The following is a 21,626-nucleotide window of genomic DNA, read 5'->3' as shown; positions in this document are numbered from 1 at the left end:
CCTTAATTTTCCAGAGCTTCTAAGTAATCTATATCGTGAGCACCTACACCTACTTCTTCCTCAAAAAGTTGACTAAGCGGTACCTAAGGCACACAGATATATCTACTACTTATACAACCTTTAACGCCACTAATTCGCTTTTTACTACCACTACCACTTTCGGGATAAATTTTTTCAACACTTTTACCGAGGTTTCTTAATTTATCCATAGTATAAATCAAACTAAATAATATTCAAAATATGCAAAAAATAATTAAAATAAATATTCAATAATTAATACACTAATTAAAAATTAAAAGTAAGAGATGAAACGACAATACCAAATTTTGAAAGTATCCACCCCTGGGTTAGGCCGTCTTGTGTGCCAAAAATTGACCAGGGCATGCTAGGAAGGCTGGAGAGCGGCCTAATGTGGGTCGTTTTAATATTCGAGGCCATCTGGTTGGTCAAATAGGTGAAACGACACGAATAAGGCATTTTCGGGCCAAATCGTTGTGTTATAGCCTAAGGTTCCTGGGTAGGCCTAGGCTCCGAGCGTGCTGTGGGCCAAAAATTAATAGAGACGTGCCAGGAAGGCTGGGGAGTGTCCTAGATGTGGGCCACCATTTGGGTGGTCAAACGAGCGAAACGGCGTGAATGAGGTATTTTCGGACCTAATCGGTATGCTATAGCCCACGGTTTCAGGTGTGGTCCCGGGATCCGAGCGTATTGTGGATCAAAAATCAACAGAGCATGCCAGGGGGCCTGAGGAGCAGCCCTGGGTGGCCCGTTTTACTATTAGAGGCTATTTGGATGGTCAAACGGACGAAACGGCGCAAACGGGGTATTTTCAACCTAAATTGGTGTGCTATAGCCCATGGTTCCAGGGGTAGGCACGGGGTCCGGGCGTGTTGTGGGCTTAAAATTAATCTGGGCATGCAAGGGAAGCTGGGGAGTGGCCTAGTGTGGGACGTTTTAATATTCAAGGCCATTTGGGTGGTCAAAAGGGAGAAACAGTGCGAACGTAGCATTTTTGGGCCAAATCGATGAGTTATAAACCACGATTCTGGGGTGGGCCCAGTGTCCAGGAATATTGTGGGTCAAAAATTGACTGGGGCATAGCAGGGAGGCTGAAAAGTGGCCTAGTGTAGGTTATTTCAATATTCGAGGTCATTTCGGTGGTTAAACAGGCGATATGGCATAAACGGGGTATTTTTGGGCCAAATTAGTGTAGAATAGCCGACGATTTCGGGGTGAGCTCGGGGTTCGGGCGTGTTGTGCACAAAAATCATTCGGGGCATGCCAGAGAGGTTGGGGAGTGGCCTAGTATGGATCATTTCAATATTTGAGGCCATTTGGGTGGTCAAACAGGCGAAACAGCACGAACGGGGCATTTTTCGGGCCAAATCAGTGCGCTATAGCCCACAGTTCTAGTGCTGGCCCCGGGGTCCGAACGTGTTGTGATCCAAAAATTGATCGGGGCGTGCCAAGGAGGGTGGAGAGTGGCCTAGTGTTGTCCGTTTCAATAGTCGAGGCCATTTGGGTTGTCAAAACGGCCAAATGGTGTGAGCGGGCATTTTTGAGCCAAATTATTGTGTTATTGCCTCGGTTCCGAAGATGGGCCCAAGGTCCAGGCGTGCAATGGGCAAAAAATCAACTTGGGCGTGCCGGGAGGCTTAGGAGCGGCCTAGTATAAGTCGTTCCAATATTGAAGGCCATTTGGGTTGTCAAACAAGTGAAATGGCGCGAACGGGGCATTTTGGGGCCAAATTAGTGTGCTATAGCCCACAATTCTAGGGGTGGGCACGGGGTCCGGGCATGTTGTGGGCTGAAAATTAATCGGGGCGTGCCAGGGAGGTTGGGGAGCGGCTTAGTGTGGGTCGTTTTAATATTTAAGGCCATTTGAGTGGTCAAACGGATGAAATAGTGCGAACGGGGCATTTTTGGGCCAAATCGGTGTGCCATAGCCCATGATTCCGGGGGTGGACTCGGGGCCCAGGTGTGTTGTGGCTCAAAAATCATGCTTGTTAGGGAGGCTAGAGAGCGGCTTAGTATGGTCCGTTTCAATAGTAGAGGATATTTGGGTAGTCAAACAGGCAAAACAGTGCAAAATGGGTGCTTTCGATCTAAATTGGTGTGCCATAACCCATAGTTGATTCTGGGGTGAGCCCGGGGTTCGGGCGTTCTATGGGTCAAAAATCAACTAGGGCATGGCAGGGAGGCTGGGGAGCGGCCTAGTATGGGCCGTTACAATATTCAAGGCTATTTAGAAGGTCAAACGGGCAAAACAGCGTGAACGGGGTATTTTTGAACCAAATCGGTGCAAAATAGCCAACGGTTTCGGGGGTGGGTTCGGGGCCCGGGCGTCCTATGGGTAAAAAATTGACCGGGGTATGTCAGGGAGGCTTGGGAGTGGCCTAGTGTAGGCTATTTTAATATTCGAGTCCATTTGGGTGGTCAAACAGACGAAATGACGCAAACGGGGCATTTTTAGGGCAAATAAGTATGTTATAGCTCGCTTTTCTGGAGCTGAGCTCGGGTTTCGGAAATGCTATGGGCCAAAAATTAAATTGGGGCATGACCGGGAGGCTGGGGAGCGGCCTAGTATGGGTTGTTTCAATATTCGAGGTAATTTGGGTGGTCAAACGGGCGAAATGGCGCGAGCGAACATTTTTTAGCCAAATCGTTGTGCTATAGCCCACGGTTCTGAGGGTGGGCCCAGGGTTCGAGGATGTTGTGGGTCAAAAATTAACTGGGGCATGTCAGAGAGGCTTGGTAGTGACATAATGTAGACCGTTTTAATATTCAAGGCCATTTGGGGTGTCAAACAGCCAAAACGACGTGAACGGGGTGTTTTAGAGCAAAATTGGTGTGCTATAGACCAAAGTTCTGGGGGTGGGCCCAGGGTTCGAGCATGCTGTGGGCCAAAAATCAATCAGGGTGTGTCAGGGAGGCTAGGGAGCGGCCTAGTTTGGGTCGTTTTAATATTCGAGGCCATTTGAGTGGTCAAATGGGCGAAATTGGCACGAAACAAATATTGTTAGGCAAAATCGGTGTGCTATAGCCCAAGATTCCAGCAGTGGGATTGAGTTCCGGGCGTGTTTTGCGCCAAAAATTGATTGGGGCATGCCAGAGAGGTTGGGGTGCGGCCTAATGTGGGCCATTTCAATATTCGAGGCCATTTGGTGGTCAAACGAGCAAAACAGTGCGAACGGGGCATTTTCCTGCAAAATCAATGTGCTATAGCCCATGGTTACGGGGGTAGGCCTGGGGTCCGGATATGTTGTGGGTCAAAAATTGACTGGGGAATACCAAAGAGGCTAGGGAGCGTCCTAGAGTGGGCCGATTCAATATTCGAGGCCATTTGGGTGGTCAAGAAGGGCGAATCAGCGTGAATGGGGTATTTTCGTGCAGAGTCAGTGTGCTATAGCCCACAGTTCTGGGGTAGGCTCGGGATCCGTGTGTGCTGTGGGTCAAAAATTGACCAGGGCATGCCAGGAAGGCTAGGTAGTGACCTAGTATGGGTCGTTTCAATATTCAAGGTTATTTGGGTGGTCAATCGAGCGAAATGGTGCTAACGAGGCATTTTGCGGCCAAATTAGTATGATATAGCCCACGACTCTAGGGATGGGCCCAGGGTTCGGGTGTGCTGTGGGCTAAAAATCGATCGGGGCATTCCAAGGAGTATGGGTAGCGGCCTAGTGTAGGTCGTTTCAATATTCGAGGCCATTTGGGTAGTCAAACGAGAAAAACGGCACAAACGAGAAATTTTTGGTCCAAATCGGTGTGCTAAAGCTCACGTATTTGGGGGTGGGCTAGGGATACGGGCATGCTGTGGGTCAAAAATCAACTGGAACATGCTAGAGGATGCAGAGAGGCCTAGTGCAGGCGGTTTCAATATTCTAGGCTATTTGGGTCGTCAAACAGGTGAAACGGCGTGAATAGGGGATTTTTGGGCCAAATCGGTGTGCTATGACTCAAGGTTGGGCCCGGCGTCTAGGCGTGTTGTGGGCCAAAAATTGACTGGGGCGTACCAGGGAGGCTGGGGAGCGGCCTAGTGTGGGTCATTTCAATATTCGAGGCCATTTGGGTGGTCAAATGGGTGAAACAGCATGAACGGATTATTTTGGGGAAAAATCTGTGTGTTATAGCCTACAGTTCAAGGGTGGGCCTGGGGTGCAAGTACGTTGTGGGCCAAAAATCAACTAGGGCATGCCAGGGAAGCTTGGGAGCGGCCTAGTGTGGGTCGTATCAATATTCGAGGTCAATTGGGAGGTCAAACTGGAAAAATGGCACAAACAGGGCATTTTCGAGCCAAATTGGTGTGCTATAGCCATGGGTTCTGGGGTTGGGCCCAAGGTCCGGGTGTGCTGTAGGTAAAAAAATTGATTCGGGCATGCGAGGGAGGCTGGGGAGTGGCTTAATGTGAGCTATTGCAATATTTGATGCCATTAGGGTGGTCAAACGGGTGAATCTGCGCAATCGGGGCATTTTTAGGCCAAATTTGTGTGCTAAAGCCCACAGTTTTGGGGGTGGGCTCCAGGTCCGGGCGTGCAATGGGCTAAAAATCAACTGGGGCATGCTAAGAAAGATAGAGAGTGTCGTAGTATGGGCCATTTCAATATTCCAGGCCATTTGGGTGGTCAAACGGATGAAACGACGCGTACAAGCCATTTTCGAGCCAAATCAATGTATTATAGCCCACGGTTCTGAGTGTAGGCCCAGTGTCCGGGTGTGCTGTGGGTCAAAAATCAATCGAGGAGTGCCAGGAAGGTTGGGGAGTGGCCTAGTGTGGGTCATTTCATAGTAGAGACCATTTAAGTGGTCAAACGGGCAAAACGGCGCGAATGAGGCATTTTTAGGCCAAATGAATGTACTATAGCCCACAGTTCTAAGTGTGGGCCCAGGGTATGGGCGTGTTGCAGGCTAAATATCCATCGGGGTGTACCAGGGAGGATGAGGAGCGGACTAGTAGGGGTCATTTCATTATTCGAGGCCATTTGGATGGTCAAACGAGTGAAACGATGCAAACGGGGCATTTACGAGCCAAATCTATGGGCTATAGCCTACGATTCAGGGGGTAGGCTTGAGGTATGGGCGTGCTGTTGGCCAAAAATCAATCGGGGAGTGCCAGGGAAGGTTGGGAGCGGCCAAGTGCAGATCATTTCAATATTCGAGGTCATTTGGATGGTCAAACAATTGAAATGGCATGAATGAGACATTTTTAGGCCAAATCGATGTCCTATAGTCTATGGTTCGAGGGGTGGGCTAGGGGTTCGGGCGTGTTGTGGACCAAAAATTGATCGAGAAGTGCTCGGGAGGTTGGGTAGTAGCCTAGTGTGGGCCATTTCAACATTCGAGGCCATTTAGGTGGTTAAATGGGCAAATTGGTGCGAACGGGGCATTTTCGAGCTAAATCGGTGTTCTATAGCCCATGGTTCTAGGGGTGGGCCTGGGGCTTGGGCATGTTGTGGGCCAAAAATTGATTGGGGCATGTCAGGGAGGCTGGGGAGCTACCTAGTCTGGTCCGTTTCAATATTCTAGGCCATTTAGGTGGTAAAACGGGTGAAATAGTGCTAACATGACATTTTTTGTCGAATCAGTGTGCAATAGCACACAGTTCCGGGGATGGGCCCGGGGTTCGACCGTGTTGTGGGCCAAAAATCAATCGAGGTGTGCCAAGGAGGCTGGGGAGTGGTTCATTTAAATATTCGAGGCCATTTAGGTGGGAAAACGGGCATTTTCAGGCTTGATCGATATGACAGCAACGGTTCTGGGGGTATGCTCGAGGTCCGAGCGTGCTGTGGGTCAAAATTCGATCGAGGCATGGCAGGGAGGATGGAGAGTAGCCTAAAATGGGCGGTTTTAATATCCAAGGCCATTTGGGTGGTTAAACGAGCAAAACAACGCGAATGAGGCATTTTTGGGTTAAATCGGTGTGCTATATCCCACGGTTTCAGTGGTGGAGCTGGTATCCAGGCTTTTTAAAGTGAAAAATCAACCAAGGTGTGCCAGAAATGCGGGGGAGCAACTTAGTTTTGGTTGTTTCAATATTCGAGGCCATTTGGGTGGTCAAATGGGCGAAACGGCGTGAACTGGGCATTTTCGAGCTAAATCGTTGTGCTATAGCCCATGGTTCTGGGGGGTAGGTTGAGGGTCCAAGAGTGCTGTAGGCCGAAAGTTGAACGTGGCATGCTAGGGAGGCTGATGAGTATCGTAGTGCATGCCATTTCTATATCCAAGGCCATTTGGGCGGTCAAACGAGCAAAACAATACGAACAGGGCCTTTTCGGGCTAAATCAGTTGTTATAGCTCACGATTTTGGGTGTGAGCTCAGGGTTTGGGTATGTTGTGTGTCTAAAATTGACTAGGGCATACCAGGGAGGTTGGGGAGAGGCCTAGTGCGGGTTTGTTTCAATATTTGAGGCTATTTGAGTGGTCAAACAGGCGCAATGGTACGAACGGGGTATTTTTTAGCCAAATCGGTGTACTATAGCCTATGGTTCCATAGGTTGACCCAGGGTACCGGGCATGTTGAGGGCCGAAAATCAATTGGGGCATGCCAGGGAGACTGGGGAGCATCCTGGTGTGGGTCGTTTTAATATTCGAGGCCATTTGGAGTGGTCAAACGGGCGAAATGATGGGAATAGGGCATTTACGGACCAAATCGATGAACTATAGCCTATGGTTCCAGGGGTGGGCTCAGGGTTCGGGCGTGCTATGGGATAAAAAGAGATCAGGGTGTGCCAGGGACGCTGAGAAGCGGACTAGTGCGAGTCATTTTAATATTCGAGGCTATTTGGGTAGTTAAACGTGCGAAACAAAGCAAACGAGGTATTTTCAGGACAAATTAGTGTGCTATAGCCCACGGTTCTGGGGGTGGGCTCGAAGTCCAGACGTTTTGTAGGCTAAAAATCGACTGGGGCGCGCCAGGGAAGTTAGGGAGCATCCTAGTATGTGGCGTTTTAATATTCGGGGCCATTTGGGAGGTCAAATAGGCAAAACGGCACGAACGTGGCCTTTTTGGGCTAAATCGGTGTGCTATAGCCTATGGTTTCGGGGGTGGGCCCGGGGTTCAGGTGTACTGTGGGTTAAATATTAATCGAGGCGTGTTAGGAAGGTTGGGGAGCAGCCTAGTGTGGGCAATTTTAATATTCGAGGTCATATGGGTGTTCAAACAGGCAAAACGTAGTGAATAGGGCATTTTTAAGCTCGGGGTCTGGGCGTGCTATGGGCCTAAAATCGACTACAGCATGCCGGAGAGGCTGAAAAGCGGCCTACTTTGGGTTGTTTCAATATTCGAGGCCATTTGGGTGGTCAACGGGGTAAAACGGTGGGAATGAGGCATTTTCGGGCCTAATAAGTGTGCTATATCCCACGGTTCCAAAGGTGGGTCCAGGTCTGGGCATGTTGTGAGCCAAAAATTAATCGAGGATGCCATGGAGGCTGGAAAGTGGACTAGTGTGGGCCATTTCAATATTCGAGGCCATTTGGGGTGGTCAAACTGGCAAAACGTAGTGAATGGGGCATTTTTGGGCTAAATCAGTGTGCTATAGCCCACGGTTCCAGGGGTAGGTCCAAGGTTCGGGCGTGCTGTGGGCCGAAAATAGATCGGGGTATGCCAGGAAGGCTAAAGAGTGGCCTACTATAGGCGGCATCAATATCGAGGCCTATTGGATGGTCAAATATGCGAAACAACGTGAATGGGGCATTTTTGAGCCAAATCGATGTGTTATAGCCCACAGTTCTGGGGGTGAGCCTGGGGTTCGGGTGTGCTGTGACCGAAAGTCAATCGAGGCATTCCAAGGAGGCTGAAAAGCGGCCTGGTGTGTGATATTTCAATATTCGACGCCATTTGGGTGGTCAAACGGGCGAAACGACTCGAATGGGGCATTTTCAGGCCAAATCGGTGTGCTATAACTCCCGGTTCTGGGGGTGGCCCCGGGGTTCGTGTGTGCTGCAGGCCAAAAATTGATCGGTACGTGTTAGGGAGGCTAGGGAGCGGCCTAGTATGGGCCGTTTCAATATTCGAGGCCATTTTGGTGGTCAAACGGGCGAAACGACGCAAATGGGGCATTTTTTGGCGAAATCAATGTGCTATAGCCCGCGGTTCTGGGAGTGGGCCCGAGGTCCAGGGCGTGCTGTGGGTTGAAAATTGATTGAGGAGTTTAAGGAAGGCTGAGGAGCGGCCTAGTATGGATCGTTTCAATATTCGAGGCCATTTGGGTGGTCAAACGAGCGAAACGGTGCGAATGAAGAGTTTTCGAGCCAACTCGGTGTGCTATAGCCCACGATTCTGGGGGTGGTCCCGGAGTTCGAGCGTTTTGTGGATCAAAAATTGATCGGGGCATTCCAGAGAATATGGGGAGCGGCCTAGACTGGGTCATTTCAATATTCGAGGCCATTTGGGTGGTCAAACGGGCAAAACAACGTGAACGGGACATTTTTAGGCTAAATCAATGTGCTATAGCCTACGTTTTCAGGGGTGGTCCCAGTGTTCGGGGGTGCTTTTGGCCAAAATCGACCGGGACATGCCAGGGAGGCTGGGGAGCGGCCTAGTACGGTTCGTTTCAATATTAAAGACGCAAACCGTGGGTTATAGCACACTATTTTAGCTCGAAAATGGCCCGTTAAAGTTGTTTCGCCCATTTGACTACCCAAACGGCCCCGCCCACCCCCAAGGCTCACACTATGCCTCACCTCAACTTGCTTGGGGTGGTCAAACGAGTGAAACAGCGCGAACGGGCCATTTTTGGGCCAATTCGGTGGGTGTAGCCCTCTATTCTTAGGTTGGGCCCGGGGCTCGAGCGCGAATTAGGCCAAAAATGACCATCCCCCCCATCAGTGTGTGGAGCGAGTTAGGGTGGCCCGATGGGGCCATTGGGTGATCAAATAGGTGAAATGGTGTGAACGAGCTATTTTCAGGTCAATTCGGTGGGTGTTAGCCCATGTTTCTAGAGATGGGTTGGGGCTCGAGCGTCGTTTGGGTTAAAAATTGACCGACGGTCCCTCGACGAAGTATGGAGCGGGTAAGGGTGTCCCGACACAGTCAGTGGGGCCATTTGGGTGGTCAAACGGGTGAAACGGTTAGAACGGGTCATTTTTTAGCCAATTCGGTGGGTGTTGACCCCCGATTCTCGGAGTAGGCCCGAGGTCAGGGGGTCACCTGGCGATTTTCACCTAAAATCAAGACCAAGGCCCGGGCCCACCCTTCGAACTGTGGGTTAACACCCATCGAAAGTCGCAAAAGCCCCATGATTCGCACCATTTTGCCTATTTGAGTTAGAATCCACTGGGCTTGCCGAACTAACTAGATCCATTTAACAGGGAGTCGGGGGGCCGCCGGGCAATTTTTGCCCCAAACTGGGCCTAGGAATTAGGCCCAACCCACCTCCAAATCGTGGGCTAACCCACTGAAAGTCTCAAAGAACCCACAATTCACGCTATTTCGCCCGTTTGACTTAGAAAGTGGCTCCATCAATCCCGTTGAACCAACCAGATCCACTCAACAGGGTGCAAGGGGTTGCCGAGCGATTTTTGCCCAAAACCCGGTCCACTCTTCGAACTGTGGGCTAACACCCAGAATGTCGTAAAAAAATCGTGATTTGCATCGTTTCGCCCGTTTGACTTGGAAATGGCTCCATCGGCCCTGCTGAACCAACCAGATCCACTCAACAGACGTTTATTTAATTTTTGGATGTGTTGAAGTTTGTATACCGGTTGTATATAATGTTTTACTGTAACCAAAACAAATTATGTTTTACTAGTTAGAAGTAATTATTATACATTGTATATTGATTGAAATTTGTAAAAGAAATATAGGTTAGAGTTATTTTTGCAAAATCCCACAAGGGTAGAGTGTATACTGACCTTACCACTACCTCATGCGGGTAGGGAAGTTATTTTCGAAAAGTCCTTGGCTCAAGTGTAGCAATTTCAAGTACAAAAGAGAATGAAACAACGAAGAAAATATTGCAACTAACAAAGGAAACAGTACAAAGTCTACCAAAAAAAAAAAAAAAAACAATGACAAAATAATGGGATAATTGAAACACAATAATTAATAAATTATGATAGATACTACAAGTAAGGACTACAATACTATGGTTAATATAACTACAAACACCTATGACGATAATAGATCTACTGTATACGCATTTTCTATTCTCTGCTATTTAACGCCTTTTCTATTCTCTGCTATTTAACAGCATGTCCTCGATAAACTGAAATTGCATATCACTTGACTTATCTAACTTTATTCTTACAGTGGATGTTTGATATAACCTGAATAATATAAGGTTCACAAATAACTACTTTTTTAAATTTTGCAAATCAAAACTTTACATCTCATTGGGCAAATAATAGTTTCTAAAAACAAATATAATTGAATAATCCAATTGCTTTTTCTTGTTTTGGGTTTATGTTTTCATAAATAATGTGTTTATTCTTTTCTTGAATCGAGAACCTATCGAAAATATCGATTCTATCTACATAATATAGAGATAATATTTAGGTACACTCTATTTTTAAAATTTTATTTATGAATTATTATTATGATGATGATGATTATTATTTTTTTCTTAATATGGGATATTCATTTTTGTCAAATCTTTAATATGGGCCCTTTTTCTCCAGTGATTTGATATCAACTCAACTGCTCCAAGTATTAACTATCACTTCATTTGTCAAATCTGTTTAAAGACAATAATTCTAGATTTTTTTTCACCTTTTTTTTTAATTTAATTTTTTGGTAAGTTCACTAATAGGCTCACGCTTCGACCTTGATTGTCATGGACTAATACTAAGATCGAATCCTAGACAAGCGTAAAAATAACAACAAACCATGTGAACATCGACTAATTTCAATTAAATTTGCACGTGACTTTGACTTGTTAAGTAGAGAGGTGAGAGAGGTGGTTCAATCGGTGTGATCTTGAGTAAAAGGGAGACAATTTAGTCTAAACAAGCAAATGAATGACCTACGATTAACGTTAACTTTATCCATCAAGATTGAATCACCTATCATAATTTTTTGCTTTTGATGAAAATTGAACACGTATCAGTTCAAATTATGTCACATAAAATAAAATGGAATGACAAATTTCATATTGCACCTACTAACTTTATTTAATTTCTCAAAAATAGGACCTTATGTCTTTATCCAACCACAAAAATTGTCTTCTCCATTTTCAGAAATAATTGGATCTAAAACTTCCTCATTTCTCTTTCAAACACTTTTTATCATGTCCAAAATGTATTGTTACTTTCCAGCCTTTTGGTGTTCTTAATTCTCTTTCTTTTTTTCTTTTGTTCTTTTATATTCTTTCAACTTTATGTCTCTTCTTATTGGAGGCAAACGATATTGTCTCCCATTAAAAAAACAACTAATAAGAACTTAGATAATGTTGGTTTTTGTGTCTACTTATCTACAGAGTGTTTCATCTCTAGCATGATATGTGATATTTTCTGTTTTTAACAAGAGATTTCAGGTTTAAAAATTGAGGTAGAAAGCAATTTTCCTTTTAATAAATTTTACATGGTGCGAATTCAAATTAATTGAATAGTGAGTTTGGAATACCAAATAATTAAATAAAATGATAAAAATCCAACAAGACAAATTTCAACGGTCAAAGGGTTTGAAATATTGTTTTTTAGTGGGTTCAGGAGTCTAGATGACAAACATGTAAGTAGAAGTGTTCAGCTTACAAAACGGACATAGTACAAGGGTCCATCAAACCATTTTGCCAATTTCAAAAATACCCTCAACATGAAGTAGACACGTCGATCAAGAAATTTGAAATTTCAGAAATACCCTCGACATGAAGCAGACACATCGATAAATATTTTGAAATTTTGAAAATATCCTCAACATGACGCATGCACGTCGACGATGAGGTGCTTACTTTATGAATGTTTAACTTGTTGCTCTTTGGACAAGACTTATACAACTCCACCAATTAAACTACATATTTAAGTCTCAATCTTGATGTCCAAATCAAAACTCACTAAGAATCACCAATTTTTTGTTTGATTTTTTATCAATATGGGACACTAGTGTTTTGTCTATTTATCTTTAACAATGAGGTGATGTGATTAGTAACTAATAGCTCAAGTGCCAACTAAACCTCATTATCTTTAAGTCTCAATCTTGATTGTCCAAATCAAAACTAAGTAAGAATCACCAATTTTTTGCTCGTCTCTTTTTTTAATATTGGACACTAGTATTTTGTCTATTAATCTTTAACAATGAATTGATGTGATTAATAACTCAAATGCTCCAAGAACTATCATTTCAATGGAGTCACTTTGTGTTTCTATGCACCTTTGACATGATACGAGATCTTATGTTAGTATAAAATTGTAATGAATTTGGATCTTTTTTGTGTGTGTGTGGGGGGGGGGGGGGTGGGGGGGGGGTGGGTGGAGGTTAAACTATGTATGCACTCTGATAATGCTACGTGTCTCTCTAGGTACTATGGTAAGCGCATTGACAAGCTAAACGCATATCGAAAGATATTTGTATACCATTTTTTAAAGCTTAAAGGTATATATGACTCAAAAGTATGACGATAAGTACATTGACAATCTAAAAGTATAACGAATGATATTTTCATACCATTTCTGAAAGCTGTGAGATATATTTGACATTTTTTCCCTTTATATATTATACCTAAAGCACTTGCTAGTGCAATAAGTTTAAGAGTCAAATCAAACTCTTAAAAGTTGATGTTACTAAGTTATTAAGGGTGGAAGTGAAATAAAGAAAAAAATATGTCCATTCAACTTTTTTCCCCCAAACCCTTTCTCTTTGTCCTTGCCTTCTAGTAATTTAAAATTTTATTACTACGAAAATGATTGCAAATAAACCTAGAAAAAATAAAAATGACATAATTACTGATCCTTAGGGTCGTTTGGTAAGTAGACTAAATAATTTGAGGATTATAATTTTGAGATTATAATTTTTGAATTATTTAATACCATATAGAAGGTGATATAAAATAGTCTAATGTTTGATGGATTATATCAAGACTAACTTTGGCATTAGTTTTATACCATGTTTGATTGATGTATAAATTAGTTTCGGAATAAATTTTATACCATCAACCAAAAATGATATAAATTTAATTCATGGGATATCCAACCTTATATATGTTTTAGGTGTTGGCTTGATAATCATGGACGGGTCTAGGGCGATGAGAGCGAGTTCTCGAGAATTCAATAATTTTTATATAAATTTTGAATTTTATTAAGAATTATATTATATTTATAAGAAATATTCTCGAGAATCTAATAATAAAGTAACCTTTTGATTCAATTTTATAGATAAAACTTATTTAAGCTTTGATATCCTTCTTGATGAGTGTTTGATTCTTCTTAACACGTATAATAAAGTTTCCTTTTAATTTCATGTTCTTCTTAACACGTATAATAAAGTTTCCTTTTAATTTCATGTTGCTGGTAATTATAAACGTTAAATTCTGAATCCAATTTTGTTATTGATAAGCTAAAATAAAAAGCAAATGACTTTTAGGATTTTTGTTTTATGAGAAATATAGGTTACAAAATAATAGAAATCCCCACTTCCATGAAAACTTATATATATATATTGTAGTTTCCAATCATCTTTTTGGAGTTGTCAAATCTACTTTTATAGTCCCCCATGTTTCAAATAAGCTTCTTTTTACCCCAATTACATTTCTTTTCAAAGAGTAATAACTACAATTTAAGTTTTTTTTTTTTTGTACAAACCAGTCTCCATTTTAGAGGTAAGTTTAAACTAGTCCCTTAAATATTTCTCTTAAGCAGCTTTTATTATTTAGTTTTTTTTTATAAGTGAACACTTTTTATTTATGTCAAATATTTTAGTAATATTTTCTCAGTTTTGAGTAGAATTGCGAAAAAAAAAAAGATATCAATAAAGTTTCATGAAATTCAGAAATTATTATAACAAAAATAAACCATCAATAGCAAAAATTTTAGTTCAAAAAGCTACATCAATTTCTAAAAAATATACAAAAGAAATAGCAACAACCCACCTCCAAACAACTTTTACAAATTTTGTTTACATATCAGTACCAACAACAATGAAATTTACACTAGGAGAAACATTAGCCAGGGTTCAAAATATATCTAAATTTGGGCGGAATTTACTGTAACATGACTTAATTTTTGGGAGGTCTTATGATCCCCTCGACTATTTATTAATGTATTTTTGGGGCATATATTTTTCCAGATGGATCACTGCGTGAATACACGCACACTGAGTGTGCAAGAGTCTGAAGATCTAAATGAATAAATATATGTCACACAAATACGATAATAAATAATCGAGAGGGGCTATAGAACCCTCGCAAAGCTGAGGCATGTTACAATAAATTTCATTAAAATTTAGATATATTTTTAAACTGTTTTTCCACTTACTTCCTCCGTTTCATAATAAATGAATTGTTGGACTTTGACACACAGATTAAGAAAAAGAATCAAAGACATAAATTTAACATAGTTTTTCATTTTTACCCTTATTCAAAGTACAGAATCATATTTATTTTATTCTTTTTTAATTGATGGGCCTTGATTGTCAAATCCTCAAGGGTAAATTTAGAAAAATAATTTAATAATTCATTTATTTTGAAACGTTAAAAATACTCTAACAATTTATTTATTATGAAACGGAGGAAGTAATAAACACAAAATCCCCACCTACATAAACAACTCATCTAGTACTGGTACTTTCTAATCATCTTTTTAGAGTTGTCAAATCTACTTTTATAGTCCCACATGTTTCCAATAAACTTCTTTTTGCCCCTACTAACTTTCTTCTCAAATAAAAATGACCACAATTTCAATACTTTTTTTTGTACAAACCACACATCAAGTTTTGTAAACAAACAATTGGATCACAAATCTTTTTTATTTCTCTTTCAAACACCTTTTATCAAAGTCCTAATAATGTCTCCCCTTAAGAAAACAACTTAACATGAACTAAAATATAGTTAGTTTTTGTGTCTACTTATCTACTAGGTATTATTTCTTTATCATACTATAAGTTAATGAGAAAAATCCAGCTAGATAAGATATATAGATATTTTGAAGTTTAATTTGGACTTTTTGTTTTTTTATTTCAAGATGGGAAAATGTTCAAATTTATTTTTGAATTATGTGAAATGATTCTATTTTATTCTTCATTAATAGTTGAGGTAGTGGTGTGTACACTCTATCCTCTTCGAATTTCACGTGTGAAATTTCACTGAGTATATTATTATTGTTGTTATTAATAATTAAGATCTAATATACTATTTTTATTAAATTGGTCTTAGTATATTCCTATGAACTAACATTGAAAGGTTTCCAATGAATTAACTTTTTTACAAGGAAATATTGTCAAGTTTGTCCTTGAAATATTTGAGATGATTGAGATTTACTCTTCAATTTGTTGAAATTATGTGAATTTTATTTTTCTTGTGAATTAAATCAACTACCATCATAATTCTTTACTCTAAAAAACTAAAGAATATTTAAGACCACCATTGTTCTAGCACTACTTTATTCAGGAGACATTGTAATTTGATATGAGGTATAAGGGATAAATAATTTTTAGATAAAATGAAGAATTATTTTATTTTATATGTGGTGTGAAGTATTAGTTAGTATCGAGATTATTTACCTCACAATTTACACCATAATGATATTAGCGATATCTCTTGATTGATACTAAGATATCTCGTGATTGATCCTCCATCAATATCACATCAGTGATTTAATTTTTATTTAGGAGAAGATTACAATTCTTTATTAATTGATTTTTTACTTATTTGATTTGCGTTCTCTTGTATATATACACAAACATATCAATAAAATTAATACACTTCTCTCCAACAGTAAAGTTTATATGGTATCAGAGCCTAAAAGCTTCATAGCATTTTTTTTCTCCTTGAAAATTTATGTTGTTTTTTTTATTCCTCTATCAAGACAATGGTTCCAAGCAATACATCCACGGAAAACACCTCAGTCACACCTCCAAACAATTCCTCTACTGAGAACACTTCCACCACACCTTCTCATGTGACTGCACCAAGTTCTCCCATAATTCTCACTATGAATAACAATGAGCAGTTGATCAGTACTAACGTTGTTGTTCAGACACCTCTAAAGCTCAACAATGCGAACTATCAGTTATTAAAATACGAGTGGGAAGCCATCCTCATTGCATGTGACTTTTTTCACTTCGTTGAACAGCCGCCAAGTTCAACAACCACTCCTTTTCATAAAAGGCAAGACCATCTCATCAGGAGTGCCATTGTTGCTTCTGTATCTTCTGATATTGTTCCCTTTGTTATTGATGCCAAGTCTTCCTATGCTCTCTGACAAAATCTGGCGGCAACTTAGGAATAAGTTATCTCATATACATGATGAGATAACTAATTTCGAGATAACTAATCCCAAAATTAGTTATCCCGAATAACTCTTTCCCAATTAGACGACCCCTTAGTGTCATTTTGTATGTGGATAAGAATACTAATTTCAAGTTTAATTATCATATATTTGATGTGAGGTATAAGTTAATTTCAAAATTATTTTATCTCATCATTTGTATTTCGAAGTGAGATTAGTACTATTTCATATGAAAGGCGGAAGAAAAATATTTCATGAACTATCCCAAAATTCACAAATATCCATACTTATCTCATCTCGTATATCAGACAACCCTTAAAAAAATAATGTAGAAATATATTTTTTGAAACCCTAAGAAAGCTCACTACCTCTGTCATAGCCTCTGTTTTTCGGGTAAGAACTTTATAATAACCTGCTCATTAAATAATAACTCGCAAATCACTTGAAAATATAAACTGCACCAGACTAACTTCAATACAATAAATACATAATCGAGCGACGTATATTATTTGATCCTTAATTTCTCACATAAAAAACTTAACTTTCAACCTTTCGATTATGTACTTATGAACTTAATATATAAATATTATTTTATATAATTTTAAAATATTTATTTCTTTTCATTTTTCACAAAATATTTGATATCAATTTTTAATTTCTTACTGGTAGCAAACTATAGTCCACAAAAGATAAGTACTAGCAAGCTCGTGAGTATTTTATTTTACCAATGTACAATGATTATTACTCTGTTGAAATAGCAAGTCGATTGTTATAAAAAAAAATGAATAAAGTCAATTCTGCAAATATAATAATTACAGGCACTAAAGACATAGTTTTAATTATTTAAAACAACAGAATTTTTTATTTTTTTTGTACTTTAAGCAAACTGGAAAAGCCTTAAAAGAATAGGGTTGTTTTTTTGTGAAATTAAAGACTTTTGTACTGTAAAGTTTTTGATTAAATATGATTATTAATTGTCTTGGTAAAGTAACCCCCTATCACATTTCACGTGATATAGTGAGTGAAATGAGAAAATTTATCTAATTAGAAATTTTGAATTTAGAAAAAAATGCAAAAAATATCTATAATTTGATAAAATTTATAGTTACACATTTTAAATTTCACGGGAGTCCTATAAACTCCTTAAATTATTTTTTATCATATTTAACTGACATATATTTGATACTTGGATCACTATGTGTCTTTCACGCACATTGAGCGTATAAAATTTTTTGAATAAGAGGCAAAGACATGTCACTTAAATACGATAAAAAATAGTTTAGGAGAGTCATATAACCCCCGCAAAATCCAGGATGCGTAACTACAAATTCTACCTATACAAATATTTTTCACACATTTTTCTCTTAAATTTATATCTTAAAAATAATTTATTTATTTTTATTGAGAACACCACTTTCAAAAATAAGTCGTAATATGTAAATTTAAATTAATTGAGTTTTAATATATCAAATCAAAATACCCAAAAAAAAAAAAAAAAAAAACTTCAATTTTGTTTTTAATATTTTCACATGTAATGACAGAGGAACAATCAAGATGTGGATGACCACATTTGAGTTTTAATGATAATTAATTGTTTGTATGTATTGTACAAACTTCCAAAGCTCACATAAAATAAAACCATATTTTACCACTTTCATTGAATTGCATTTAAAACACTTGTCTCTTTATTATTATTTTTTTCGTTTATTTTTACTTATTCATTATTAATGTAATATATATTTTAAAAATAATAAATAAATATATATTAAAAATACATCTGATAATGATTATAGTAATAATAAAGATAAAACAGACATAACATGATAAATAATTTTTTAATTTTCATAATTAAATAAGTAAGTTGGATAATTATTTTAGTATACTAACAAGTAAACAAACAAGTAAATTAATTTATTTTGTGGGAATATACTAGGTCTGTTGTTATTGTACTAACAAATAAACAATGACAAGGTACTCATTATATTTTTATATAGTGAAGTCTGAAAGGATAAAATGTATCCAATTTATACCATTATCTTTAAAGAAGTAGAAATATTTTTTCGATAGCTCATCAGCTCAAGACAAAAAAGATAGTAAATAAAACTATAATAAAATAAGACGAAATAGCAGAATATAATTATTTATATATGTTGGACATCTAAAGGTGGATAAAGAAAGTATTTCATTTATTTATTTTATGGTTCATTTTCCAAATTATTTTATTTTATTTTATTTTTTATTTTATGATCCATTTATTTATATATCCAAATCCCAAGGTCTATCTTTCCCCACCATAAGGATCTTTGACCAAAGTATAGAAGAATAGAAGCACCAAATTTCAAAGTGTGTGACTCATCTTTGTTTAATGGAAAAAATTAAATAATTTAATAAATTCATTATTAAATATTGTGATTAAAATAAAGGGAAAAAAAATTAGAGAAAATAACTTTAAATAAAACCAAAATTAGTTCTTTAATATTACACCTAATATTCGAAGGAATCGCTTCAGAACTAACTGCATACTTAAAGGTGGAATTTTCGATAAAAAACTCACACGACACATTATGAACTCAATGATATAAAGCTCGTTTATGGTTAATTGAGTTTGATGCGTCTGAATTTCAATTATGTAAGAATATATTAGTTTATTGTTTTTACATTAATTTTAGTCACATCCTCTAGCATTTTCTCGTGAAAAACCTTCTTCTAATAAATATTTTGTATATATGTTTTTTTGCTAATTAATTAACCTTTTATTGATACTTAACAATTTGTGACATAGACTTGAAATAAGTGAATTCACCAAGTATTTATCTTTTTGTTTATTCCTTTAACAAAATAAAAATACTACTCCATTAGTACCTTTTTATTTATACTTTTTAAAAAATCCACAACCATGCCATGCATGGAAATTAGAACTCTTTTATCTTTTCTTTATATACTTTTTAAAAAGTAGCTCCTTTATCAAACACAAGATAAAAGTGACTTTTTTAAATGAAATAGTTTTTGAGTTTTGATTGAGTGAAGGATCTTTTAAAAATAATTTTTTTAATCTTTTTAAGTAGGAATAAAATTTATGTACACTTTATTCTTCTTAAATTACTACAGTATGTTTTTATTATTATTGTAGTATTCTTTAATCTCCGCATGTATTCAGTATTATTTTAGAATAATTTTAAATGGAATGATTTAAGTTTTGACACAAATAACTTTAGATAATACAATTTGAAGTTCTCTAGAAATAGAAGTTATGAGTCTAGCTGAGCTCAATAATTTTAACTAAAAATATATAATCGAACTATATTATAATTTTAAAATAAAAGAGCAATGCAAAATAAAAAGACAATACATTACTAATAATAGATTACAATTTTCACAGCATTTTTGACCACCCCTTCATGACTACATAATACAAACTATTTTTTCTTTTCATCCATAATCAAAAAGGCTGTGAAAATAGAACCCCCTTTTTCCTCCTAACCTAAAATTATTATTACAAAAAAAAAAAAAAAAAGAAGCAAAAACCAATACATTAGTAAACTATTTTTAGAAACCTATTCTAAAAATAGAACCCGATGAACAAAACATCCTACGTTAGTAGAATTTGAGAAAAAGTCGTCACATCCAAAGAACATGATGTAAACGATCTTGCACTATATAAGCATTAGTAACTACTTCAACAGCTTAGAACATGTGACGTAACGACCATTCTATTGCTAATGTTCATGGTCCCACAACTCTACTACTACTACACACTTAACGTGAACACACTTAATAATCCCAAAACAAATAAAGGTCACGTGATCATCACCTAAAAGTCACGTGACCTCCACCGTACAAAAGCGAAAAAACATATCATCAAGCATTAGTAACTGCTTCAACACGACCATTCTATTACTAATATTTCATGATTCCGCAACCCTCCTACTACCACATCCATACAAAACCGATGAAAGTCACGTGATTTATCGGAGATAATCACGTCCATTCTACTACTAATATTCATGGTCCCACAACCCTCCTACTACCACGTAGGGTGTCGTGACCTCTGCAATACCGGTGAAAGTCACGTGACCATCACATATAAGTCACGTGACCTTCACCGCCATGCAGGAACGGCGAGCTCGCTCCGGCAACACCAGGTCGGAGGGAGAAAACGCCATTCCAAATTTCAGTGAAAGCCCTAATAATAATCCCATGATAGTAAGGAGAATTCAGCTGCAAAAAGCAATTCAAAAGCTCCTTCAAATCATCCTTATTGTAAATCTCCTTCTCCAGTATCATCTGCAGCATTGACTGTCGAAAATCCAGATACGGATCATCCGAATCCTTTTCGACAGCAACACTCTCTCCACCTATCCTTCCGAATCCCTGCACTGCCTTCGATGTCTTGAAGTCAGAAGGTGATTCGGAAGAATGTGGAGAGAATAACGTTGACGTATTCGTCCCCCATGAACTGGAAGACGAATAGTAATAACTACAACTACTTGATGAGTTGTTATTAGTTTTGTTTTTTGGTTTCTGTTTGATTCTTCTTCTTGAATGGAAGATGCTTGTCAAACCTCTGCGAATGCAGCTGCTGCTGCTGCAGCCGAGCTTTACGGTTACGTTGCTGAGTATGATTCTTCTTCTCCGGTGAGTTGTTGACATTTTGCTAGAGAAAAAAAAATAAAATGGAAGTTGTAGAGAAATTTTTTGGGTGATTTTGAGGTGATGAGTTAGTTATTATTATTGTGAGAAAAAGTGGAAATTGTAGAGAGATTTTGGGGGTGATTTGAGTTAAGGGGAAGTGAAGAGAAAGTTGTATATAAATATGGACCATGTGAGGTAAAGGTAAAAGGAAAGAGAAGGTATCTTTGTTAGGAGTGGAGCCATGTAGGTTGGGAGTTTTTTCTTTTTTTTCTTTTTATAATAATTGTACTATTCGGATCAATTTGCGTGCATCTTGATTAATTTTACGAGATATTTGACTTCTTCTACGTAGCAATAGGTATAATAAGATAACTCTGCCTACCGAGGTTAGAACGGAAGAAAAGAAATTATCTAGTGTTTATCTCTGTTGAAATTGAACTCGAGACTTTATCATGCTCAACTCCACTTCATTGAACCATTAGGTCCACATCCTTGGATGTTATGGTCGGATTTTTTTTTGTAAAAAATTATGCTCCATCTGTTTAAAAAAGAATGACTCTATATTGACTTGATACGGAATTTAAAAAAATAAAGAAAACTTTTGAATCTCAAAATTCTAAATT

General features: G+C 38.3%; 1 protein-coding gene across 1 annotated transcript; it reads right to left on the bottom strand.

The window, feature by feature from the left end:
- Positions 1-19,699: 19,699 nt before the first annotated feature.
- Positions 19,700-21,189, bottom strand: LOC107857243 (transcription repressor OFP6). The gene has a single exon (XM_016702173.2). It carries the CDS (start codon positions 21,019-21,021, stop codon positions 20,449-20,451), a length of 573 nt encoding a protein of 190 aa, XP_016557659.1. The 5' UTR covers positions 21,022-21,189; the 3' UTR covers positions 19,700-20,448.
- Between the last annotated feature and the right edge of the window lie 437 nt (positions 21,190-21,626).

This window comes from Capsicum annuum, chromosome 8 (genome assembly GCF_002878395.1).
Source record: "Capsicum annuum cultivar UCD-10X-F1 chromosome 8, UCD10Xv1.1, whole genome shotgun sequence".
In the NCBI taxonomy this organism is placed as follows: Eukaryota; Viridiplantae; Streptophyta; class Magnoliopsida; order Solanales; family Solanaceae; genus Capsicum; species Capsicum annuum.
Note: the sequence above shows the minus strand (reverse complement) of the source record. Positions and strands in the feature narration are given on the sequence as shown.